Here is a 27,749-nt window from a genome sequence, read left to right as displayed (position 1 = left end):
TTATCTTGCAGGACCCAGGAGATGTGCCTTCTCTGCCTTCATGGTGCCTGTCTTGGAGATCCAGATGATTCTGATCCTGTTGGTGTTGTATATGACATTAAAAATCTGCATTTTCTCTCAAGCACTAGGGCCAGGTAGTTAGAAGAGGCCACCGAAGGAGAGTTATTTAGTACCCAATGGTACACAATATATTGATTTATTATAATTGTTTTAACTGTTTTCGACTGCTCTTGTTTTTGTTTTATTATTGTCAGTAGACCAGAGTCTGCAGTGAACTGGTTGGCTATATAAAATGTATGTATGCATGTATAAATAAGTAGGTTTCAATTACTTTTTGAAATCTCTGAATAAATAACTTTCAATTTCAATTCAATTTTTGGAATGTCACTACAAACCGAAGAAATTGGACCTGAATTATTCCATTTTCTCCTTTTCTGCTGAAATAGAAATCAGCAATAAATATAAAACTATATAGACCAGGGGTGGGTTTTACTTACCTTTACTACTGGTTTGCAAAGGGGCTGCGCGCACTCGCTCTTCTGCGCATGCGCAGAAGCATTTTGATGACATCGGGGTCAGTGGGCGGAGCCTCCCGCCAGTTTTACTACCGGTTCTATAGAACCGGTGCGAACTGGGGGCAACCCACCACTGATATAGAGAAAGTAAACCAGTTTTACTTTAATATGGCCTCTTTGTCATTTCAATGGTTAATACACGTGCTTTTGATTACGTTGCATGAACCTACAATAGTCATGTTTATTTGCTACCTGGTTAACAAGTGAGATGTGCTTTACTCACCTGAATGTATGAAACTTTGAATGTGCTCCACCACTAATTCGCAGGAAAGGCCAATGGCATGTTTGAAATTAGCGGATGCCCCATCCCAGTAAGAATGATCGCCGTGGCTGCGATGAAGCCAAAGAGACATTGTAGGGAGAAGGAGGTGTACAACTGCATAAATACCAAATCCTGGGCCTAAAAGATGAAAAAAAAGCAGGATAAAGAATCTCCTCCCCCTTCAAATATATGCTTAGGTTAATTCATGACCATACTCTGGGTGCTATATCTCAAGAATGCAGAGAAGAGGAGGAATTTTTGATAGACTACGCTAGAGAGGAACTATGGACTTCCAGCTATTGTTGAACTCTAATTCCTAGCAGTCTCAGCTAAGATGGACCATGGGAGGTATGCTAAGTTAAGCTACACAATTTCTGAAGAACTACAGCTTGCCTATTGACGACCAGAAAATAAAAATGGACAGGAAACAGATGATGGAGCTATTCTTAGCTGAGCATTTCTAGCCATCTTCTTTGCATTTCTTTTTTGTATCAGGAAGACATGAGATATAGACATAATTTTGTAAAACATCTAGACCAGGGGTGTTAAACTGGTGGCCCACGGGTTGGATGTGTCATGCACAGGACACACCCACCCCAGCTCCGCAAAGGGGAAAACCGTCGTGATATGTCATGTGACGGCAATGTGATGCTGCACCTGTTTGACACCCGTGATCTAGAGCTTCTCGAATGAAATGTTTAATGAGTGTTTTAAAACAGTGAATAAATAAAATTCACATATGTTTCTAAGTTTAGTGTGACAACCAGCTTTTATATGATTTCTCTGAGATAAACATGTATTTTTTCTGATCCTGAATATAGTCACACTAAAGAAATACAGTCTGGAAATAGTATTTTATTGGCAACAGACTTATAAAATGACTTTAAATAGCTTTATTTATGAATCTGTATCTCTTTTATGAATTTATATCCCAATTGCCTATAATTAAAGATTTCCCCTGGGCAGTCATGTCTGACTCTAGGCGGTGGTGCTCATCTCCATTTCTTATTAGAGGAAGCCAGCGTTGTTTGAAAACATTTCCATGGTCATGTGGCCAGAATGACAATACTCCAAAGGTGCATGGAACACTGTTACCTTCCCACCTAATGGTACCTATTTATCTACTCATATTTGCATGCTTTTGAACTACTAGGTGGGCAGGAGCTGTGGCAAGTAACGGGAGTTCACCCTGTCGCACAGCGCTTAGGTCTCAAACCTGGACTGTCAATTTTCCAGCTGACAAGCTCAGGATCTTTAACAGCTCTCTTGCTTATAATTAAATAACCTATGCTGACCACGAAAGAGAGCAAGCTGTGAGAAAATGGTAACTTGGGGGGAGAGTGTCAGAATTTTGGAGTTGTTTCCCCCCTATTTTAAAAGGTTTTTAATTTCATAATGAACTAAGCCTATTGACAAAATACACACACACACACACACTCATGTAAGCATTATTTGTTTGCCACTGACTTTTGCAGTATATTCATAGAAATTTCAAGGGATTGCAAAGTGACTCCCTTTGGCACTCCCTATCTCTATTTTAAACCTGTTCTGTCAACTTTAAATGTTTTAATTTGGGGTCCAAAGAAGTACAGTAGCATTTGATCAATACATTCCTATTTAAATTACCAACTATCATGCAAAATATAAATATACCAGCATGAACCAGTTTTAATAATACTATAAAACATGGAGTACAAATGAAAACTGCAAGACAATGGTGCCCTTGGGCGTGCTTTTCTTCTCAATTTCTGATCCTCCATTTTGTTTGTATCACAGCAGTTAGACTTAATTAACACAGCATGCTCTCAGAAAATGTTCTGCAATTTTTTTTCCCGCAAAAAGCCTTTGCAGTAGATTGGTCTGAGATACAATAACTGGCATCAAACCCTCTCTGGATGCAGATGTGGAAATCAGTGGCAGTGGTGGGATGTACCTGTAAGTATGTCAAAATCTACAAAATGGAGGCATACATACATACATTACATTACATTACATTACATTACATTACATTACATTACATTACATTACATTACATTACATTACATTACATTATATTATATTGCCCCACTGCTTTGGGGCAAGACTTCTTTTGAGATGCCATGACTTGCAGATTTTGACCCCTGTTGTGGAAATTAGATGTGCTTTTATTTTTTTTTTGCATTGCAACTTGGTTAATTACCTGGTGTTTTGGTAACATCTCTTAGTAGTTCGAAGAGCAGATCCAGAGTAGGAGGCTGGTGTTGCCGAGGACAATTAGATATGGCAGTGGTTAGCTCTTCTAGCAGAAGGATCCAGACATTAATAAGGCCTAAGGAAACAAAATCTTATGTAAAAGGATATGGATAATATATGATAAACTTTCTGTGTTTTCCCCAGATTCATACTTTTTTATTCCAATTATGTCTGTTTTTATTTTATTACAGCCTGCATGTAAGAGGCTCAATTAATTTTATTACAGTTTGCAATTGCTGAATTCTGTCTTCCTGGCTTCCAGTAAAGGCTAATTAAATGCCAAATGCCAGGCTTGTCAGAAAAGAAATTCTCCACATGAGCATCTGCTATCTGAATTGTTCTTCTCTTATCCTTTTGCCCAAATTTGACTGCCAAATCATTCACTTTTTTCATGCAATACACCACAATCAAAGTACGTGTCCATGTTTTCTTCTACTCTGATATAACAGCATATTCAAAGGGGCAGCCTTTTAAAAACGAGAAATTCATAATCAATGAGGAACACAACCTAGTTCGAACCTTCCTCCAAAGTAGGATTATCCATTTTGTGAAAAAGAAAAGGACAAATTGTTTGACCAGCTTGAAAAACTACACACAGCCCATTTGTACCTCTGATATCCACTTAGCCTACTTCCATTCAGAAAGTAATTAGCACCACTCTGCTGTTTTTTCATACTGCCTTTCTCTTGTTAACATATTTATTTTCAGTGAGGGAAAAAAACCCTATATGACGCAAGTGATAGGAAAATAGAGGACTGTCACAAAAGGGGGATGAGAGCAAGTCACTTTGATTATTGATATAAGCAGAAATGTGAGCTAGAATAGATATTTAAAAAAAAAAAAAGAATAAAAATCCAGGTCCATTGTAAAATAGGGTATTGTTCTGACCTAGGCTTCCTTAGAAAGTAAACAGCACAAACTTAGTCCCAGCAAACCTCTTTAATTCATACGGCTGTAAATTACTTTCATTTATAGTCCGCAAGGCTTGATAAACAATCTTTCAGAAGAGTGTTTACAAGCACTCACCTTATCTCCCTTGGAATGCTGCCAGAGAACTAATTGCCAAACGCAGGGCAAGCCCAAATTTAGCACAGAGTCAAACTGAGCTTTTCCAGAGCTTTTACCCAGATGAACTAATTGCTTCCTGCAGAAGCTCACGTCCCGTTCGCTTCTCTTTTATGTCTTATGGGAGGGGCCAATCATCTCCAAGCCTTACTCCCAACTCTGATTTCAATTCCTTAATTGTTCCTGTCTCCTGGCAGCTCTGCGCATGCGCACACTGGGTACAGGCTGATGCTGTTCTTCTGCCTCGCTGATGTCAGACTCCAGAGACTCTGGAGGCAGCAAAGAACTACCAGATGGCCTTGGATTCCTCTCTGCCTCCAACTCAGAGCCATCGTCCGAGCCTTCCTCGAACTTCAGGACTGGCCCATGTTCCTCCCCAACCGCAACAGGTATATACAAAAAGCAAATCTACAATATTGACTAGAAATGGCTCCAACTAAGGACAGAGCCAGAAAGAAATATGTAGCTCTCTGCTGAATGAAGGCATTATATTGTGATATACATTGTACATACATTCAAAAATAGCATCGTGAAATAGTGATGCTTGCAGAAATACTGCTGTTCTCTTTAAATCAGAGATCTGTTTGTTCTCAGACGTAGATCATATTGTTATAGTCATGCAGAAATGAGGAATGGAGAGAAACTGAGAATTTGGCAAATAATCAAATAGACAACGGGTTTCCAATGGAAATTCCTTAGACAATATTTTAGAGGACATTCTGTAAACCAGAGGTTATAGCAACTGCAGGTTTTACAGCAGATCTGGCCCTTTATAGTAGCTGAATTACATTTCCCTATCTGGAACAGACCAGAGATTGGATTTGGAACTGACTAGAAATCAGATTTGGAGACATTTTCTTTTTCCACAATGGCTAGGCTCCAGCTTGCATTTGCACATTAAAGGCTGTAATATAACAGGGAAGAAATTTATGCAAGCAGATTTGCTTTGCACAGTGCACGTGCCTAATCTGCTTCAGATGGAATGAGGGGAATTATAATTAGACAGAACCCTGAAGGACATATATTTCATTCCTCATTGCTACAGGAAATCTTCTAAAGCACTTACGATACCTGATAATAACCAAGAGCAGAAGATGACACTGACCTCTTAGCTCTGGGTTAACATTTTAGGCTCCCCGCAAAAAGTTCTCTGGGGAATTAATATCAAAGATAAATTTAAGCCTTCATCTCTTTTCTTTAAAACTTTTAAAACTTTTATGGCTGCAGCTTTTCCCTTCTAGCAAATTATCTCCATGGCAAATGGAAATGATGTCAAATTCTGATTTGAATCCTTGGGTGCTACATATATATATTTTCAATGAATCAATTTTAATCTATCTGTTGAACTTCATATGGCATACAGTAGCTAAGGGACCACATTTTTAGTATGTGATATTGAAGTTCATTTTTCATTTGATAAGCCATATTTGCTTACCTGTGCCATCGTCAAACTCAGAAAGGACACATTCAATGCCCTCCTCGCTGCTCGCGGATCGTTCCTGGATCCTTTGGGGTAAGTTAGCAAATTTCCCAATGAGAAAAATAGGCTTCAGGGGCATTTTGTAGATTTTGGCAAGTAGCTAAAAAGGGACGGACATGGTGTGATTGATTTGGGATTTCCATTGGCATATCATGACATTAAGGTAGATATTTAAAAAAAAAAACCACTGCTAAAATATTTTACTTTTTGATAGACTAGACAATTCGTCAGAACGAATTGCAGCAATGATTAGGTGGCAGAGAAGAAAATGATGCTAAATATGAGAATGGAGAATATGGACCATCACATAACTTTGAAACAATATCCTTCATTGTGATTTTAATTTCACTGGTTGTTTTCTGACCATATGCTTTCAATTGTTAATACTGATTACTTGGAAATTTAACAGTAATTGTGACAAACAGAATTTAAGTGTTAAACTCCTCTGCAACTTCACACACCTAGGAGTGAACAATGTGGCATTATAATAAAAACAATAGGGGAAGCCACCAATCCTGACACTATTTCAGTCTAGAATGTATCACTTGAGATTTGAAATATGTAGCCCTCTCCACTAAGCCAGGTCTTTAATGCACATGAAAGGCTCACTGTGTGTAAGAGCCTTTGATTAGGAACTCATTTAAGTGCCTTGATGGAATGACAGCTGAATCTGTGCGGCTTCATTCCGCTCACCTGGGAACACTTCCTGAGATAATCAAGTGCAGGAAGGCACAAATCTGTAGATGGGTATCCTGATGTACAGTCACCAATATCCTTGCAGTCTGCTTCCCCTGTGAGGAGAGAAAGGAAAAGGTGAGACATGATACATTAAAAGACTATTGCTGTTATGAACTATGTATCAATCAAATCCAGAAAGGCTTAACTCAGGCACAGAAATAAAACAGGGTTTCAAAGGATTAACAGATAGGGGGAGGTAGAAAAAGTACTTGGGAGTATACACAGAAATTGTTGGCTTGGTTCAGGGATCAAATATAATGCTGGAGGGCCCGTGTATCTCTAGCTTTTCCTCAGGGTTCAACTGCTGGTAGTAAACATACTACACTATGTCCTTACTCCAAGGATTGTTTTCCTGTGCTTCAGTTCCACCACTAAGAAGGATTTTGTTTGTTTGTTTGTTTGTTTATTTGCCACCTATCTCACAGCAAGACACAGAAGAGTTAAGAGACAAAATGGACCAGGGAGGAGTTGAGATCTCCTGCCTATTGTTGTTATATGTAGGAACATAATTCATTTTGATTGTAGCCAATCATGAGAAGTCAGAGGGTGCCCTTCTATTACATTTTTATTTCTATAATAAAAGGCTTTTTAAAAATGCTGACTTTGAAAGAGACTTGGAAAAAAATTGGAACTTCGATGTTATATATCAAGGCTGTCAAACTCCCGGCCCATAGGCTGGATGCGTCACATGCCGGCCATGCCCACACCCGGTTTAGTGAAGGGGAAAATAGTCCCGATATGTCATGTGCCGCCGCCATGACGATGTGACTTTGACATCCCTGTTATATATGTTGATGGCAGCAAGACTACCCTATGCACAGAAGTGGAAGGATATTTCGATTCCTACAATGGACAAATGGCTGCAAAAGTTGATGGAGTTAGCAGAGATGGCTAAACTGACTATTTTGATCAAAGAAAAGAATACAAGTACTTGTTTCTATTTGGAAACCACTTCTGGACTTTGTGCTTGAGGTGGAAGAAACTTTGATTTTGGGTTTTATTGATTATATAGATTTGTTGTTATAGAAGTGGCTAGTTTATAGTATCATGCAAAAGTAAAAAGTTGAGGTTTGATGTTAATGTCTTATTCTACTCTACTAGAGGGAGTTGGAAGTCTACACCTTTTTTCTTTTTTCTCTTCTTTTCTACAGTTCTCTCTTCCCCTTTTCCTCCGTACTATTTGCTTTTGTACTTTTGTATTTTGTATTATAAACTAAAGCTGTTAAAACTAAAAAAATAATATGCTGACCATCTTGTTAATCTTCAGCACCAATTGTCTGCACTCCTGGGTTTTAGAGTCTGGCCAATTCTGAATTTAGAGCACTAGCAAAGCTGCATAAAACTCTCCTACAGTTGTTAATGAATGCTAATTGAAGGTATAATATGGGAAATGGTAGTCTCCAGAAAATAACAAAAGAGCTATCTAAATTACAATGAAAATGTTCTCCAGCATTCTTGGAAAGTTATGGGGGTAGGAATGGATGGCCACAGAACATCATAAAAGTTTCATATGGGTCCACTTCCATAAATCATAGAGCTGGTATTTCCGCATTCATTAAAAGAAAATCACAAATTGTTGTTGTTTTAACTGCATTCAGAAGTATTTCTTGGTGTTGGCTATTCTCCAGTACACACTGCTTGCCATCTCTTTCAACAAACATGAATCCTCATATGACATAAAATTTGCCCATTTTTTTTCCTAAAAAAAAAAAGTTTTACCCAATCCTTTGACAAACTTCATAAGACATATGATGTAACTGGTGGCTGCATTTGCAAAGACTTGGATGTTGTCGGTATTTAGAAACGCTTCGAAGACATCAAACACTGGAGCCTGGCATTTTCCTAAGAGACAAAGAAAATATTTAGAAAATGTTCCGTTTTCTAGAAGCCGAATGGCTTCAGAGCACATAATATGATTTGTTGTGGGCTTATTTTGAAGTATATTCTCTGCCTCTTAAAATTATATTTTAAAGTTAAGCCGCAAGCAGGTTTATACAAAGATAGGTGTACTTATAGAACCTGCTAATAACTGTTGATAAAGGAGACGCTAATGGTCTAATTCAGCATGAAGCAGCTTCCTATAAGAACATTCATTCATGTAGAAGAATAATATATCTGGGCTGAAAAAAAAATCCAAGTAAATAGTCATTAGCATTAGAAAGCATGAGTTTTTGTAATCTTCATGTTGCTGCTTCATGTTCCTCTGATAAAGCTGATAAAGCCCTACCATAGGGAGATCGGCTATAAAACAGTTAAATAAAAGTTCTACACATCTTCATCTGATTATGCAACTGCATAATTAATTGTGTAATCGCAAAATAATCATGGATCCCTCCTGATTGAACTGTTCAGTTTGGAAGGAGAAGAAACTAGAAGAATGTCCATCCTGCCTCAGTTAAGCACCTGCCTGGAACTTTGACTATCAATTGGATAACTGTTAATTATTAAATGCCTGGAGGGATGAATACTTTCAGAGAAAAAATTGGTTGCTAGGGTCAGCAAATTTCACATCAGTTCAGTTTGCAAAGTTTGTTGGTTGTAGTTTGGTGTTTTTGTTTTTGTTTTGGATTTCTGTAATATTTGAGCAGCGTGGTGGCCCAGTGGTAAAGACACTTGCCTCCCACTTGGAAGATTGAGAATTCAATCCTAGGAGAAGCAGATGTTTCTCTCCTACGGCATAAAGAAAAAAAATATCTGCTGCGAACTCCGTGTGGCGTCGGGAAGGGCATCTGTCCAGTAAATGCTCAGCACCACATAGCGACCCTGACTCTAACCCGAATTAAGGGATTACAGGGATATAAAAAGGGAGTTAATTCTTCCTGGAACAGCAATGTAGTTGGGCAAAAGAAAACAAGAAATTTATGACCAGACCAGAATCAACACACCCAAACTTTTAAAAAGAATAACTAATCAACTAATATGTTATTGTAGTCTGGATATGCTGAAAACTTAGCCTCATTCTTTAAAAAGTTATTCCCCCTGAAGTTTAGTCTCTACTTTGGATGGAAAGTCTTGTGGGTGTGCAGCCCTAATAGTGAGAGAATATACTAATCTGATGACGTGCATGCTCCTGCTGATTAGCTTCAGTGAACAGTAGGCATGGCATTCCCTGTATATACCTAACACCTTGAGGTCACCAGGAACAAAGATAAACACAGATTATTTTCATGCTGAAATTGTGAGGTATTGAGGACTAAAAACAGTATTGCGTGGAAATGGTTGTCAACATTTGCTAACTTTAAAGACATTTATCATATCGATTGTTTAAATGGCTTTATGTGTAGCTTCGAAAATCAAGCACAAAGGTAATAGATAGAGATTTTTAAAAAAATCAGTCAGTGGTGGATTGCTCCTGGTTCTGTCCGGTTCTATAGAACCAGTATTAAAACTGGTGAGAGGCTCACCCACCCGCACTGACATCAAGGGTGATCTGTGCATGTACAGAAGTACACGCGCGTTCCCGTTGCAAACCAGTAGTAAAGGTAAGTAGAACCAACCCCTGAAATCAGTGCTATGTTACCGTAAATCATTAGATTTTTCCTGAAATATGCTAAAACTGAAGCAATAAAAATCAAGGTTTATTTATCAAATAGAAATATTTGACTATTTTTAATATTTTGCAACAAAGTTTTGTATTAACTTTAATTTACCAGGTAAGTCATATTTTTCAGTATTTTGTAACAGATTGGTTTTCAGAAATGAATTCATAAAGTAGGGGAGGGGGAAGAGAGAATTAGAGAACCTCACCCATCAAATACTCCCCAACAAGATACTCTTTAACTTCTGACTTGCTGCTGCTGCTGCGCACAGTTTCTAAAGCACTGAACAATGGTCTCCAGCCTGATTGAATTCGAGTTGAGCACACCTCCACCAGTTCTCCTATAGATGTGACCACCTGGTATAATTGAAGCACCAAAGCATTACAAAGAAAACAACCAACATAAAGAAAATGATAAGCTGGATCGCTGGGCTCAGAACACACTCACTGGGATCAAGGAAATGAATGACAGAGAGATCTCTTATTGGGAATGGCAACCAGGCTTATGAGTAATTGTGCTTGTGGCTTATTTCAACTTTGCTTTACAAACTGGTGAAGGTTATAAATGTGAGGATAGATCAAAGTTAGTTTTTCATTGCTGTCATAACTGCAAGCGACCATGTATGAGGTAATTGTTAATAAAGACAACATATAGCTCAGACTCACAAGGTCCACTAACTTCGGTGAATTTCTGGACATATAATGAAATTTGTGTTCGGTTATTTACTACGTGAATTCATACACTACAGTAGTGTAGAGGACAACATGGGAAAATGCGAGAAATATGAACATCAGAAATGAGTTGAGTCCTTTGAGTTGAGGACTAAAAATTGTTTAAATTTGTTAACCGGCCAAATATTCTGTTCAGCAAAAAATACATTGTATGTTTATGTAAAAAATAAAAAAAACTTTACCAAAAAAAAACCCTGAGTTGAGGAGCGCCTGAAAAACAAAACCCCTAAATTCTGGAATGTTCTAAACATGGCACTACACCTTCATGGATCTCATATGTGTACATCAAATAAACCAGGATGTGGATTACTACGATCAACTTCTTTATCAGCTATATGTTTCTAATCATAGCACTAAAAATATCTGTCCTGTGATGGACAGAATACAAGTTTAATAAATAATAACATAATAAAATAAATTAGCAAAACAAAACAAAATTTTGTGTGGGACATCTCTATCCTGATACAACTGATCAATGTTTCTGTTTCAGCTATTCACAGTAATGTGTTACACATAATGCTGATCCTGTTAAAAGCAAACTCTGTAGTTGTTAAAGAAATCATTTTCTCCAATAATTTTGTTGGGAACTGGAAGTAAATGCTGGAAAAACAGCAAAACTGTTACAAATTGTGGTTGCGTAACTGCGAGACACTGCAAATGGTCATAAAGGATGAGCCAGCTGCCAAGAGACCAAAATGGGATCATGTGACCACACCGCTTTTGTGAACCCATCATAATTTCTAAAGCGGGTGGTAAGTAGTTTTGGAGAGATCTGTGGTAACTTCAAACAGTCCACGACTACCTCTATAACCAAATGCAAAACTGCATCCACTAGGCATATAATATTTTTTTTTTAAAAATCAAAACTTAAAAACCTGAGGTCAGATCCTCCTTACTTAACCAAAATCTAGCTTGCCTGGTCCTGAATGTCCTCATCACAAAGTTCAAGCTGCATGATGCGCTCAAAGGGACGGAAAAGTGCCTCGTTGAAGTGAAAATGAGGTGGCTCGTTCCAGACTGTCAGAACCTCTGTTAGGATGTCATGGATAAAAGAAACAGCTTTCCGAGAAACATGCGTTTCTTTATGGCAGGCGGCCTGCAGCAAGAGAATTAGAAGCAAAATGTATAATAGTTTTGTTAATAAGAAAATATTTTGATCAAGAAAACTGAGGAAAACATAGACCTTCTGATAGGAATCTAAGCTTAAGGAAGGTTGTCATACCTATAAACCAAAGCATTTATACCTATAAACCAAAGCCTAGAGGCCGTGCGGGCCTGGATGGGGAGAAACAGGCTCCGACTCAACCCTTCCAAGACTGAGTGGCTGTGGCTTCCGGCGTCCCGATATAGCCAGCTGGTGCCATCACTGGTTATTGGGGGCGAGTCATTGCCCCCCACGGAGAGGGCTCGCAACTTGGGCGTCCTCCTGGACGCATGGCTGTCTTTAGAAGAGCATATGACGGCCGTGGCTTTTTATCAGGTTCGCCTGATATGCCAGTTGCGTCCCTTTCTGGATCGGGACTCCCTACGCATGGTCACTTAAGCACTCGTCACCTCCCACCTGGACTACTGCAATGCTCTCTACATGGGGCTCCCCTTGGGGTGCACCCGAAGGCTCCAACTGGTCCAGAATGCGGCCGCGCGGGGGATTATGGGAGCTATGGGGCGCTCCCATGTGACATCTCTCCTACGCGAACTGCACTGGCTCCCAGTGGTCTTCCTGGTGTGCTTCAAGGTGTTGGTGACCAACTTTAAAGCGCTCCATGGCTTAGGGCCGGGATATTTACAAGACCGCCTTCTGCCACCAATTGCCTCCTCAGGGTGCCGTCGGCCAGACAATGTCGGCTGGCGACCCCCAGGGGGAGAGCCTTCTCTGTGGCGGCACCCGCCCTCTGGAACGACCTACCCCCAGAAATACGCACGATACCGCACCTCCGGACTTTTTGTCGGGCCCTTAAAACTCACTTATTTCATCTAGCTGGGCTGGCTTGATCCCATCCTTTGGTTTTAATTTGAAATTAATTTTAACTGGGTTATTTTAAATTGTGGCCGACACTATTTAATATCTTTTAAACTGTTTTAATTTTTGTATGTTGTGTTTTTACTTTGGCTGTCCACCGCCCTGAGTACTGCTGGAGAAGGGCGGTATAAAAATCAAATTAATTAATTAAATAAATAAATAAATAAATAAATAAATAAATAAATAAATTTAATTATTTGGTTACTGTATTTTTGTTTTGTTTTGGCTTCTTTTATTCCCCACATATAATCCTCACCTTCTCTAATCAAGCTGACAGGTATTACTAACCTGTCAGGATAGCTTTGGCATATAATTTGCCTGCTGTAGATCAAATTCAACTTGAGGACAAAAGTATTTATGTTTAGAAAAATAATAATTGTAAGATGCACCAAATATATGGGATACTATAGCTGAACTGAACTATATACAAAAATAAGCAAGTAAAGTAGATTCATTAAACACCAAAAAGCCAATTATATAAGTATATGGAAAATAACAGCAGTACAGGTCACCTCACATGGTTTCCTCAGGAACTGTTGTCTTCCAAATTCTAACATCCCCATTCAGCATTTGTATTAACAAATGCGTCCTCTCCCATTTTGTGGCTGCAGAAACTATAGGCCAGTGATGGCTAACCTGGTAGGCCTGTTTTTTGCTCTCCCCAGGCTCCAAAGCCTGTCTAGGAGCCTGGGGAGGGCGAAAACGGCCTTCCCCACCCGCCCAGAGGCCCTCCGCAGGCTGGAAACAGCCTGTTTCCCTACTTCTGGTGGGCCCAGAAGGCCCAAAAATCAGCTGGCTGGCGCGTGCATGCCCGCCAGAGCTGAGCTCACGTGCCCACCGCTATGGCTCCATGTGCCACCTGTGCCATAGGTTCGCCATCACGGCTATAGGTCAATATATCTGGAAGGCACCAAGTTAGAGGAATATCCCGTAGAGCAGGGGTGTGGAACTATGGCTCCTTTATGGCTAGCTCAGGAATTCTGGGAGTTGAAGTCCACAGGTCATAAAGAGACCATAGTTCCACACCCCTGTCCTAGAGCATTATCTTTTTTACATAATTTCATTTACTTTCACAGCTTTTTTTTATGTACCTTAACTAGATACTCTGAAGATGGTTACCCTAATCTACATCTGGACTACTGCAATTTGCTCTACACGGGACTAGGTCATTTGGAAACTTCAACTAATACTAAGTGTGATTGCTTATATGCTTATAGTACAGTCACGATATTGCCACATTATGCTGCTGTAATAAGTGTTGTATTGGGTGCTGGTTGGTTTCCAAGTGCAATTTAGGATGCTGATGATTACCTAGAAAGCCCTGTATCTTTTGGGAGGTGGTTATCTTAGACATCCATCTTATCCAAGTGAATGGAGAGCACTTGGTAATTCCCTCCTATCAGGAAGCCAAATGGAAGAGAATTTGGATCCAGATGTTCTTAGTGGCTGCTTCTTTCCTTCTTTTGGAACAACTTAAATGTGAAGGCAAGATGGCCCCACTCATATGGCCTTACAGAGAATAGTTAGAATACGGCTATTCCAGAAGGCCTCTGGTAATAAAACAGGTCCATTAATGTTTCTTTTTTTTTTTTAATGTAAGAACATTGTTCCTTGTACAATATTGTATTTTGATTTAATATACTTCCTAGAAGAGGGTTGTCTAACCTTGGCAACTTGAAGACTTATGGACTTCAACTTCCAGCATGTGAATTCTGGAAACTGAAGTCCACAAATGTTAAAGTTGCCAAGGTTGGACACTCTTGCCTTAGAACCGTGATGGAGGTCCTATGGCATGCGTGCCAGAGGTGGCACACAGAGCTTTCTCTGTGGGCACGCGAGCTATCACCCCAGCTCAGCTCTGCTGCACATACACGCACGCCTCCCCCTGGCCAGCTGGTCTTCGGGTCTCTGCCGTGCATGCATGGGGGGCGGGGTGCATGCAGGAGGGCCGCACACGCATTGCATTTTGGGAGTGCATGCAGGCATGTGTACATTTGTGCACGCATGAGCACTTTGGGCACTCGGTCCGGAAAAGATTAGCCATCACACTGCCTTAGAATCTCTGAAATGAGGCAGTTTTTCATTCGTCTAAATAAAATAAAATAAAAATAATTGCAATGTGAAAATAGTATAAACTCTATATTTTTTTCCTCTTCCCACCCCCAATTTCACTCACTTCCACTAAGTGAGGAGCCACTAGGTGCCAACAGCGCATAAAATGGAGCAAAGGCCGTTTTCTACTCCTCACAATTCGGAGCATAGCTCCTCCTAGACGGAACAAGTGAAGGGCACTTCTTCTTTCTTGGGTAGATTTTATTTCTCCTACAAGAATGAGTAAAATTATCTTGTAATATGAATTAAAGATTAAAATAATGCAATATATACATACACATCCGACTTCTTCATTGTTCCCTGCTATTCATTATATTTACATCTTGAAAATAACCCTTCAAAACCAAGTTTGCCCCAGTGTGACTTATAGCACAATAAAATACAAACCATGCAATTCTAAAAACTACTAAAATATACAATAAAACACAGTAATCAAGTAATTAAAGTATAAAACACTAAAAAAATAAAAGCAGTGGGCAAAATAATTAAAAAGTTACTAAACACTATATACGTTTAAAATTAGCAGACTGACTGATTAAAATGCCTGAGAGAATTAAAAAAAATATTTTCAAGTGTCAAAAAGACAATAAAGTCAGTGCCTCATTAGGACATTCTAGGATGTTACAGACTGGAGGCAAGGGTTGGGGGAAGGTACCACTGAAAAGTCTTGCTCACAAGTATCTATTTTCTGCACCATTTCTTGCATTCAGTGAAGATAAATGTCTATGGAGATTCTCAGTCATCCAGATCATGGTTGTCCCAAAGGTGCTTTTTCAAGAGGCAACTGGACTTTGTGTTTTTTTTTGGAAGACATTTCACTTCTCATCCAAGAAGCTTCTTCAGCTCTAACTTGTACTTGTACATCCACTTGTACTACTCAGGTAACCCTGAGGACATAGACAAACCTCCAAGTGGCATCAACGACTCCCTAAAATAATGCAATTGACCAGCTATCTGCAAAAAATATAAATTCTTCCATTCCTCACCATCCAGTCAGAGTTGAGGAAGCTTCTTGGATGAGAAGTGAAACGTCTTCAAAGAAAAATAAGGAAGTCCAGCTGCCTCTTGAAAAAGCACCTTTGGGTCAGTGAAGGTAACTTTTTTGAGAAAAGACAATGTGATTATAGGAAATTTCAAAAGTCAAATAAAAAACTGATTAAGCCAATCTTAACAGTGAAATACATAGTTTATATAGAAAGAATGAATGGTGGATGAAAATACAACTCATCTGTTGAACATTTAAAACCTTCTACTAGTAGTTTTAACAAGGCAGGTTAAAGAGATATTGACCTCTTTTCAAAATCAAACCTGGGGACTAACCTCGGCTTTGAAGAAATAACATCTCACAGCTTGGGAGGTGATACAGAAGTCCCTGTCTTATAAAAAACCAACCCATAGCAAGTATGAGCAGCCCCTTTTGAAAGATCTTAATAACCAAGACAGCTGAGTCTTCAGAAATATGGGTTCCAGACTGCTGAAAACTTTGAAGGTTAAGTTCAGCTTCTTAATCTGAATTCCCACAAGAACTAGCACCTGTGCAGATCCTTCATTATTAACGTTCTTGAACATGTATGTTAACAGCCTTGCATCCGTAATTAGAATAAAAGAAAGACGTTTATGATACCTGTTCCAGAAGCATACCTGGCATGGCCAAAGAGTAATCGACTGTGTCTGTAACTGACTGGAAGAGTTGGGACTGGGAGGCCTTTTTTAGCTGGTACAGGAAACCTCCCAAAGCCATCAGATTCAATTTGTCCACAGATTCTTCAAAAAGCCTTCATGGAAAGAGGCAGAAGGTATCGTTCCTTATCAAATCTTTCTCTCAAAGCTTTTCATATAAGCAACTAAGCAGACCTGAGTTACCATATATTTTTTCTCCTTTATGGGTAAGAGTTTAGCACACAGATATAACAGTAAGAAACACAAAGCAGTGACAGTTCAATAAACAAGGAATGAGGTATTTCTGAATCCTAATATAACCAGCAAGGACTAATTTGATTTTGTTGACCTCGAGTAACTCAACTTTTGATCAGTTCGATAACCAATAAAACACAGGGGGGAAATTGAGAATATATTAAACACAGAAATAGTACAATCAAATATCTATACAATCTATATTGAAATCCTGATTTATGGTAGATTTATGATAGAGATGTATAAGAAAAATATATATATATCAAAAGAATATAATTTCTAAAAAAGTAGTTTAAAGACATTATACAGAAAAGACACTTGAGAAAAGTGCCAACACAAAAATCATGAAGGACATAACATTCAATTATTATGCAGCATGCTGAGAATGAACCACAATGAGCATTGTGTGTTTTGCCTATTTTCTTTTCTTACACACCAGGAGAAGGCAGAATTTGAACCTGTCACTTTCTTTTTCCAAAACACGTTACAATGTTATCAGATGATATTAATCATAATTAGATTCAAGCAAACCAACTTTTAACCACAATAATCAAGCATAGGATAACTTAACTGGCTGCAGCATTTATTCCTGGCAATGCAAGTTGAAGAGAGCAATATGAAGTGTCCATTTATTTCTTTATGTATCTAACTTTACAGCAATTATAGACCACTTCCTCTTCCCCTTCAGAGTTTCTTATGACATGTTCCATTGTTATTTTTGGCAGTTTGCATCTAAATTTCACAGACAATTTTCTTGGCCCCCTGGAGCTACAAAAATGGAATGTGGTGGGGTGGCATATTTAGATTTCTCATCACTAAATTAGAAGACTAGTTGATTACAAGTTATAGACTCTTCTACCTTTCATGTATCTATTGTTATGTTCATGCATAGGGATTTCAAAATGGAAAGATACTGAATAAGAACAATGACCTAAGAATTATCTGTCTATCTGTCTATCATCTGTTTAACATCTGTCTGTCATATTTGTATGGCTACCCATCTCACATGAGCATAAATTTCAATGTTCCCTAATAGTGGTGAAATTCAAATTTTTTTTACTACTGGTTCTGTGGGCATGGCTTGGTGGGCATGGTGTGGCTTGGTGGGCGTGGCAAGGGAAGGATACTGCAAAATCTCCATTCCCACCCCACTCCAGGGGAAAGGATACTGCAAAATCTCCATTCCCACTCCATTCCAGGGGAAGGATACTGCAAAATTCCCATTCCCCCCCCCCTTTCCTGGGAGAAAGATATTGCAAAATCTCCATTCCCACCCCACTCTGGGGCCAGCCATCTACACACACACACACACACACACACACAAATTCTGGACATTTATTAAACTGACCCAGGTTGTGAAAATGGCAGCAGTTCCCCCACTGTTGGATATTAAATAAATCCAAAACTTCATCCAATATGTTGTTAGTAATACCTGTCAGCTTGATTAGAGAGGGTGAGGATAGCTTTGGCAGCACTGCTCCCGGTCATCAGGCTGCCTCCCCGAAAATCAAAAGCTCTTCCCTTACTGCTTTCTTTGATGAGATCCTGAATGGATACTGGTTGGATGACAGGGTTGTTCCTCAGGGCTGCCTCTTGGTCCAGAATCAATTCCTGGGGAAAGTCTGCAGCCTGAACTTCACCCAGAAGTGCCACTGCCCCCTGTTGGGCTTGGGTGATAGTTACAGGTGGCTGAGAAGTGCCATCACTGAAATGGACGTGTTCCAGAGTGCTGATGTATTCGCATACTCTGAAAATAAAAGTGGGAAAGTAACCATAGCATGGATGGTTCTGCTAGTTTATTCTCTCAAATCTCATTGGTTATATCAAACATTTTATCCTTTAAAGGTCATCCTCAGTTATTTCAAGAATACGAACAACCAAGGTGCCACTGTAGGGACCAATTCAACAGCAATTAGTAAATCTGTAAACACAAGAAGCATACAGGCTAATTGCAAATTAAAATGATAACCTGAGCTACAATCAGTACATCTTCATTAATAATACTCTGCTAGTCACAGCAGCTCTAGCGAGATGGTTAAATAAGCAGAATTAAACAAAATTTAACTGGGCTAATGAAGTTTTACACTTAAGCTTATTTGTGTAAGAATGTTTTTACATGGAGAGAAAGTTAGAAATACCTACCCCTCTACCCAGTTAGATAGAGATAAATGTCAAATAAGCTGGGGAAACCTCTTAATAATCTTTCAAGAACCAATCTTTGGATAATTTTGACAGTATTTGATATTTTTACAAATATCAAGTACTGTATAAAATGTGTGACAGGTAATAATTATGAAGCCTAGTACTGGTTAAACAATGTTAATGAATCCTGAAGTGTAACTTTAAGGTTAAGGCCTACTGGTTTTTATTCTGAATTCTTAAAAGGCAAAGCAAATAAGAGGAATGTAATAGAAGCAAGGGAAAACCACAACTTATATATGAAATTTGTAAGTGGAAAGTACAGTAGCAAAATAAAGATGAGGAAGTTTCCCACTTCTTCTCCTGTCTTGTCCCCTTTGATTCTACTACTGTACATTCCTATCTGAGAACATGCATATTCCTGGTTCTTGTTGTCAGTCCCTACCCAAATATTTCAGCTGGGATATAGCAGAATGATCAAGAATTCTTAATATAAGAATTCTTTATATGTAACCCATGGGATTTTGAAAATTAAGCTCTGGAATAGGTGAGATAAAAAAAATAGGTTGGTCAGAGATAACTTGAGAGAAGTCACAATGTTAGAGAGAGGGAGGGATAGAGGGAGAGAGAGAGAGAGAGAGAGGGAGGGAGGGAGGGAGAGAGAGAGAGGGAGGGAGGGAGGGAGGGAGAGAGAGAGAGGGAGAGAGAGAGAGAGAGAGAGAAGTTGCTAGGGGTGGGCATTTAATTTGCCCAAGGGGTCACATGAGAAACTGGGACTTTTGTGGAGAGCTGCTGCCCTGCACCCTGCCAATTCCCTCCACCCCCGCCCCCCCACTGGAGACACTGCCATGGGTCAGACAGGGACAACTGAAGGGCCGTAAAATGCCCAGGTCTTATGCTAGTGAATGATACAGCATTAATACTGAAGGCTTCTGAGGTGATAAACACAAATCACATTCACCCCTCCTCCTTTCTGGTTCCAGAGCTAGCAGGAAACTATGCTGCTCTAAATATTACTGCATCCAGTAATATTACTGTACTCTTATGTTCAACTGGGATACATACGGCTTTAAAAACGCAATATTCTGAGGCCCATGATTGACGGTTTCTCAGCTGAAATTCTAGTCCTAGTCAACATCATCCACCATGTTAAAAATCTCCTCCAATTGGTATACATAATACCCTGGTTACTCCATATATTGCATTTCCCCTTTTTTATTATTTAGTGATTGACTTCAAACAAAAACAAAACTCCTTAAAACTATGGAACACTGTTTCACTTGTTGAGCACTAGGTGACAGCAAAAAACATTGGGTTTATGTATATTGTAGCCGCCATCTTGTGGTCATCTGTGCAGCTGTCTGGTAAGTGAAGTTTAAGGATTGGAGTTAGACCAGGGGTGTCAAATTCGTGGCCCGAAGGCCAGATGTGTCACACACTGGCTACCTCCATCCCCGGTTTAGCAAAGGGGGGGAAAATTCGCAATAGGTCACGTGGTGACAACGTGATGCTGTGAGTTTGACACCCCTGAGTTAGACAAAGGGCTTTAAACTGTGGGGATTGGCAAGTACATGAAGAACTCTTAAAACCTTTATGTGAGATGAGAATCAGGGCTCCTGGCAGCAACAGCTATAGGAAAAGGAATTCAGAAATTGCAGTTATGTAGAGTAAAATCTGCAAATTCTGAAATGCATAGAGCAAAATATAAAAACGCAATATTGCATTCCTGCTTAATTACTACAAAACCTTCCATAAAGCTTTTTTTTTTTTTAAATAAAGGGACGGATAATATCTTGTGTTATTTAAAGGAGTCAGAATAATTACAGCAAAGCAGCTGATAATAACTTAAGCAATCTGCGAGATATCAAGTTCATTTTGGAGAAAGCTGTCTGTAAGCAATTTAAACATTACAGTCTAAATTGACTCAACCAAAGAGTTTCCTTACCTAAACACGTGAGGCCAACAGTCTGGATTGTGGCTTCCCATCTCCAATCCCACAGCGAGAACAGCATCCATGCATAAAACATGAGCGGTGTGGAGGCAGACACCTTGCGCCTTCCCCATCTGCTCCAGTTTCTGCTCCACTTTCTGTTTTACTGTATCATTATATATTCAGACAGAAAAGAATATCTTTTAAAAGCCTATTGAGTTTCAGTGCAATATATAAATACCCCGGAGCCTTTTTATAACTTTTCAGCAAATTAAAGCAAAAATGGTCTGAGATGGGCCCCTGAAGGACCCAGAGTGGGGTGGGTGGGTTAAAAATGTAATTTCTTAATTTTGTTGTGGTGGATTGGAGGTATTTAATATGTGGAGAGTATGGCAGCACCACTCCCCCCTCTCAATTGAGCTATTTTTTTTCCCTTCTTTGTAAGTGAAGAGTCAAAATGGTTGCCGTTAGGTGGTGGAATGTTTAAGGAAAACTGTTTTCCCATTCCAGTGTCATCACCCAAGACCCCATGCAGAAGAAAAAGAAGTTCCAGTTTAAAAACAAACAAACACATTGCCCCATCCTACATTAAGCCATGGAGAGGAAAGGAAGGAAACAGTCCCATTGGCACTGTTCCCAACCTTCAAATATTCAACAGAAAAGGTAAAAAAAAAATGTTGAATGGAGACAAGTTAAATGGGCAATTTTTCTGATAGCCAGCAAGTGTGTGTGCAAGTATGTGGACCAAAAACAACTTGAACTCACAAGTTGGGCAGAATCAGAAGGTTCAAATCCATTTCCCCTTCTGTATATTTGTGTCTATTACAAAGAAGTAAAATGGGCCTGAAAACAACAGTAGATAGGAAATAATCTCACACTTGTATACCACCACAGTGGTGGGTTGCCCCCGGTTCGCACCGGTTCTATAGAACCGGTAGTAAAACTGGCGAGAGGCTCCACCCACCGACCCCAATGTCATCAGAACGCTTCTGTGCATGTGCAGAAGAGTGTGCGCAGCCCCACTGCGAACCGGTAGTAAAGGTAAGTAGAACCCACTCCTGTACTACCAGCTATAGTTAGTTACTTTATTTATAGGATTCTTGGTTGCCACTCCAGTCAAACCTTATGGGGGATAAAATAAAAGTCTCCCTTGAGTCATGTTCCACTTATGTTTATTACTTTGATACATTCATATTATTTTCTTGACAATGTACAGAAGTAGTCTGCCATCATCTACTCTGGGAATCTTTTTTTTCCCAACTGAGTCAAATTTAATAGTCTGAGATTATCTCCCATCAAGTATGAATGGGATCCGACCCTGCTAAGCCTTTTCACAATTGGAAAAGTCAACTGCACATTGTAACCTATTGTGACAATACTACGCCATAATAAAATCTATTTCTAAAGGGACTGTATATATAAAATTTCTATTCTTGTTTTATGCAATAGGATTCTGCCCATTTTAAATCTGTAAAAGCTTTTCTTTCTTTGCTTGAAGAAAGCATTCTTGATCTTGCAGAAGATACTAGCCCGCAGTAAGGGGGTAAAAAATGAGCAATACGGAGATCATGAATATCTTGATGGAGAGCCAGTGAGCATCTGAGAAGTCGTACCTTGAGCAATGGTATCAATGGGCTCTTGGGCATCTCTTTCCTCTTTCTCCTCTTGAACACATGAGGCAGCTGCCATCTGAGCAAGGGCTGATGCACAATTAGCAGCAACTCCTACGATCAGGAGGAAAACATCTGATGAATTATAGTTCATTCCAGGAGCCATTAACCATGCATTTGCTAAACATCTGGTAACCAAGAAGGAGAAAAATCACAAAGCTTATTATTCTCCTTTGTTGAAGCTTCCTTATTGGATACTGAAAGAGTACACAGATTTGTCTAAAAATGAAAACTATGCCAATGAATACAGTCTACCTAAAGCACAACTGAGCCGAGCTGCCTTCCTTAGCCCATCTAAACTCATGCAGATGGCATCCTTCTCCTTTTGGTTCTGCTCCTTGATGCCTTCAGCCCCAAGAATGAATGCTAATCCTTTGGAGCTCCCTGCCATGCGGCCAGTCAGAGGTGTTGATAAGGTATCAATCAAATTCTTCCAGCAACCAATTAGAAGATATCGGGCGAAAGCAACTCCTGAAGCAAAGAAAAATGAAAGACAGTCTTAGGAATTATTCTAACCAGGGGTGAAATCCAGCAGGTTCTCACAGGTTCTGGAGAACCGGTAGCGGAAATTTTGAGTAGTTCGGAGAACTGGCAAATACCAACTCTGGCGGGCCCAGAGTGAGGTGGGAATGGAGATTTTGCAATATCCTTCCCCTGCCAATATCCCCAAGAGTGGGGAAGGAATGGGGATTTTGCAGTATCCTTCCCCTGCCACGCCCACCAAGCCACGCCCACAGAACCGGTAGTAAAAAAATTTGGATTTTACCACTGATTCTAACTATGCTAAATATTTAATCAGAAGTTACATCTAGGGATGGGAGGGGAACGGTAATTTCCTCCAATCATGATCCTGATGGAAATTCTCTCCATCATATTGACATTAGTCCAGAAAAATAACTTTCACAGATGTTTATGGGATCATATCCCCTCCCTTGGAGCTAATAGAAGGGCAGAGGAGATTTTCATAAGACAAGGACAAAGTGAGGCCAAGGTTGAGAAAGAAACAGAAAGAAAATGATAAATTATTTCAAAGGATGTGAATTATTCCAAAATTAAGCACACATTTTCCCCCCACAATATGAACCATAACATTAATGATGTTTGTGAAATGCCCCACATGGAAGAAAAAAAAAACATAGTTCATTGTCACAGGTAAAAGCTGGAACCAGATTTTAAATGAGATTTGTATCACACAGGCAGATATAGAAGACACTGAAAAGGAAACATTTCCTTTTCAATCAACAACTAAATCTCTAGCCTAAACTATGACACTGATATATGACATGTGAGCCGTGCTGCTCACTGTGCAGATCTCTTCACCTGCCATCAATGTATCATCTGGTTTCCAGGTCTGGGATAGAGGAGATTGTTTGGAAGCCGAAGCCATCAGCTGCCCACCTATTGCACTGCTTCCCAAGCCATCAATGTCTGCAAAGGAAAACATCTGTATAAATCATCTGTGATGCATCACTCTTATTCTTTCTTTCATCTCAGCAGCACTGGTAAAGTCATGAAGATCAACTTGAAATAATTAAGCCTAATAGCTCAGCCACCAATTATTTTTGGAAAAGGAGGCAATATCAAATGGATCCCCATAATATTTAATATATTAAACACTGGGATAAATGCACTTATGTTCATGTTAGCACACATGCCTCTTTTTATATAGGACTCAAAGGGCAACACTGTTATGGAACCAACCTGTCAGCATAGTGATGAGTGGAAGGCTATGCTCTTCAGGATTTCCCCAATAACCAGCTTCCCCCAGAAGATTTTTCTCCAATACTTGATGGTAAAGTTCTTCGACCCAGGCCTGAGAAAATACCATCAATAGTCCACTGGATTGGACCTGTTTCATGAATTCCTTCTGCAGAATGAAAGAGCGTTCATTTAGTCAGTAAGATACAGCTAGTTGTATTGTTTCTTAAGGAATTTTACACATACAAATGTGACATACAGCACACAACAGAGATAAAAGCATTGCTATGTTTACAAAAGGTGCCTCAGCATCTCTCTCTCTCTTTCCCCCTCTCTCCCTTCCTCCCTCTCTCTCTCTCTCCATTTTGAGGCAATATCGAATTATACATGAGCACTCTGAGTCTTAGGTTTGTGTGCTCCCCTCTTTCATTTTATCTCACTGAACAATTATTTCGTTTTCTTTAACTTTCTTAGCAATTTAGTGTTTGACTGAACTGAGGGCACTATGAACGGGTGTACATCAAAAAAGGAATGGCCTTAATGTCCCTTTCCCTGCGTTTAAATCAGGAGGGAAAGATTGCATTCATTTTTAATTGTGGATTTGTTTTCTGAGTAATGCTTTTCAAAAGGGTGTTTAAAAATCTAAACCCTAAATCACTGAAACAGAGGAAATAGACATCTTAATCTCTGCGGTATTTCATGCATCCCTCTTCTTCAAATTCATGCAGCTATGTTCTGTGTTTCAGTAACTGATCTCTGATACAGCAACTGTGATTATTCTGTTCACACTCATGAGCCGAAGAAAGGTTAAATCTGATCACTGAACTGGAGATTTATAGAACGGGATGTGGCCAAGTGCAAAATGTTCATCGCTGTAGGGGTCAAAGCAGGCTTTGACCTCACCAATAATACAGGGGACTGGGCAGGTTTCTTCCGATAGTATTCTGTGTTTGACAGCTTCAGGTTGAGCAGGAGTATGTAGTGAGAGACTGCATAGAGGCTATCTGCGTTCATCAGGTTCTGGAAGTTAAAGCTGACACTCCCTTCAATTCCTGGAGAAAGCATCATGTCTAATAAATACAGAGAGATGGGAATTATGCACAAGAACTAAGCATCAGTCATTTTTAATTCGTAGAAAATAATGATAACTTACACTGTTGAAACCACCTAGTAAACAATAACATGGTTGGAGTAATGGCTACAGTGCTGCATTGGGTAACTTTGGTTTAATGATAGTTTTCTGGGTAATTTTAGATATGGCCCTGTTTCTCTCAACCAATCCCCCACTACCACTGGAATCCCTGTTGAGTTTTGAAGAAGCTCTAAAAACCAATACGATGAATAAAATCAAAATAAATAATTGTACTGACTTCGAATACTACCTACCTATAGCTGAATCAGATTTGGTTATGCAAAAAAATAAGTATTAAATGGATTTTTAGGACAATTAAAACACTGGAATAACCTCTCATTCATAGGTTTTTCCTAAAAAAGAAGTCCACAAGGAGTCAGATGTTTCCTTAGTTAAAGTAAAAAGACACACACACACACACAAACACACACACGGAGAAACCGGTAGGTTAGTAGGTAAGTAGGCTCACAGTCCCCCCGTGCCCCATTTTGGGTGCCAGAGGCAGGCCCCACGGGCCAGATTTAAGTACCCCGTGGGCCGCATCCGGCCCACAGGCCTTGAGTTTGACACCCCTGTTCTAATACAATAATAGAACATTAATGGGAAAGTAAGCGAGCAGCTTACAAACCTGTACAAAAAGTTGAAGAAAAGTTCTGGAGAGCCGAATCCACCTCTTCTACTGTAGCAAAAGCTATAAGATGAGGAAGGAGAGCTTCAAGAGACTGAATAAACAATCTGGCACTCTGCTGATCTGCTTCCTGGTTCTTAAGTAGCTTCAACGAAAGGGCAGCAGTTCGTAAAGACTTGTGACCAGGACAATCTCGTGGCGTCTGTTCTTCATCAGCTAAAGAACAGTTATCCGAACCTATATCAGACACATCTGACCTTCCAGAGTCTTTTTCTGCTGCCATGGAATATTGATCACATGAATCAAATTCAGTTCTGGAAAGATCCTGGTCTTCAACACTGAAATTACTCTCGCTGTATCTAGATCCACACGAACGGGCCTTGCAATCAACAGAAAGGAAATTAGTTATATCTGGATAGACAACATTATGGCTCCGTTGAACTACATCCGGTTGGTCAATTGTTTCCGATTCTGGCTCTTTATAATGAATTTCTTTGCCTGCTTGTCCAGCTGGGGATTGCAAAGAATTTTTACGAATGTCAGAATCTGGTGTCGTCTGTCCCATATCTCCTTCTAGGGTTGTCTGACCAGTATCTGTGGTAACACTAATGCTAATGTCAGGACTCTTTTCATGGCCTGGCTCCCAGGGGGTATGTTCTGATGACAGGATACGTCTTTGCCACCTAAAATCAGCATCATTGATCTCCATGGAATCTCTACTGGTCTCTGGCCCTTCTTTTAACTCGTCCAGCCGTCGGAGAAGCAGATGCACTTGCTCCTGATCAAGGCCCTTTCCTTGACTTAACTCATCCAGAGTTCCAAGCAGGGCACAGGCACAGGACACTGAGGCGTAGCAGGCTTCAATGCCACCTTTTATGCAGGCTTCAGTCATCCCATCCAAGATTCTACAATGTGAAGAAAGATAAGACACTCTTTACTATTATGCCCAGGGGTGGGCTGCTGGGGGTTCGCAGGGGTTTGGGACAACCTCTAGCTAAGATTCTGTGCAATTCGGAGAACCCCCAAATCCCACTCCTGGCTGGCCCTTCCCATCCCCTCCCATCCCACCCCGCCCCTCCCAGGAGTCCTCGCACGGCCTTTCTTGGATGCAGGTAAGCGGGGAGGGCAAAAAACAGGCCTACTGGAAGTTTGGGAAAGCCGGAAATGGGCTCGTTTCCAGCCTCCAGAGGGACTTTGGAGCCTGGGGAGGCCGTTTTTGCCCTCCCGGAGGCTTGAGGAAAGCCTCCGGAGCCCAGGGAGGGCAAAAATGCCCCCCCCCGGTGCTAGAAGCCAACTAGGCCATGCCCACCATGGCCACGCCCACCCAGCAACCGGGCAGAGAACCCCTTGCTAAAATTTTTGAAGCCCACCCCTGGTTATGCCTCCTAAGTCAATTATACAATGGAAAGAATTTATACTGTAAAAAAGAGGAATGGTTTCATCTCTTTGGTAATGAGCAAACAGTTGATTAACTGGATCCATGTGATTAATTAACAAAGGCATCATCTGATAAAGCAAATTCTTGCCTTTGATTGTATTCCAGTCATTGATTGTATTCCAAAGGAGAAATCCTACAGATGTTGTAATTACATTTTTTTCCTGTTGTGTCAGAATATCTATGATGCACACCTGCATATTTTAGACCCAAAGGTCTTTATTCTGAACTGAAGAAGCTTCTTGGATGAGAAGCAAAACATATTCAAGGAAAAAACAAAGAAAGTCCAGTTGTATTTTTAAAAAGCAACTTTGGGACAAACATGACCCGGAATCTCCATTAGACATTTTGCTCATTTTAGAATTATTTATCTTAGCCTTTTAGGTCTGTACTCTCAGTTGAAGAAAAAGATTCCTAATTAGAATGATAGAAAGCCTACTGAATGAAAT

At 39.9% G+C, this 27,749-nt stretch overlaps 1 protein-coding gene across 1 annotated transcript in view; it reads right to left on the bottom strand.

Moving 5' to 3' along the window:
* Window positions 1-27,749, bottom strand: part of ARFGEF3 (ARFGEF family member 3) — a 77,555-nt gene that overhangs the window by 11,057 nt on the left and 38,749 nt on the right. Inside the window, exons 12-28 of the mRNA XM_034418897.3 lie at window positions 25,866-26,770; window positions 25,009-25,175; window positions 24,109-24,274; window positions 23,728-23,835; window positions 22,663-22,878; window positions 22,351-22,461; window positions 20,753-20,903; window positions 18,101-18,415; window positions 16,396-16,529; window positions 14,819-14,964; window positions 11,539-11,718; window positions 10,100-10,247; window positions 8,072-8,194; window positions 6,308-6,405; window positions 5,570-5,714; window positions 3,017-3,145; window positions 799-975 (exon numbers count right to left, since the gene is read on the bottom strand). Of these exons, the coding sequence (XP_034274788.2) occupies window positions 799-975; window positions 3,017-3,145; window positions 5,570-5,714; window positions 6,308-6,405; window positions 8,072-8,194; window positions 10,100-10,247; window positions 11,539-11,718; window positions 14,819-14,964; window positions 16,396-16,529; window positions 18,101-18,415; window positions 20,753-20,903; window positions 22,351-22,461; window positions 22,663-22,878; window positions 23,728-23,835; window positions 24,109-24,274; window positions 25,009-25,175; window positions 25,866-26,770 (3,419 nt within the window). The remainder of the gene's footprint in view (window positions 1-798; window positions 976-3,016; window positions 3,146-5,569; window positions 5,715-6,307; window positions 6,406-8,071; window positions 8,195-10,099; window positions 10,248-11,538; window positions 11,719-14,818; window positions 14,965-16,395; window positions 16,530-18,100; window positions 18,416-20,752; window positions 20,904-22,350; window positions 22,462-22,662; window positions 22,879-23,727; window positions 23,836-24,108; window positions 24,275-25,008; window positions 25,176-25,865; window positions 26,771-27,749) is intronic.

Source organism: Pantherophis guttatus, chromosome 1 (assembly GCF_059756535.1).
Source record: "Pantherophis guttatus breed Tessera chromosome 1, ASM5975653v1, whole genome shotgun sequence".
Lineage (NCBI taxonomy): Eukaryota > Metazoa > Chordata > Lepidosauria > Squamata > Colubridae > Pantherophis > Pantherophis guttatus.
This window is presented reverse-complemented; position numbering and strand designations above follow the sequence as displayed.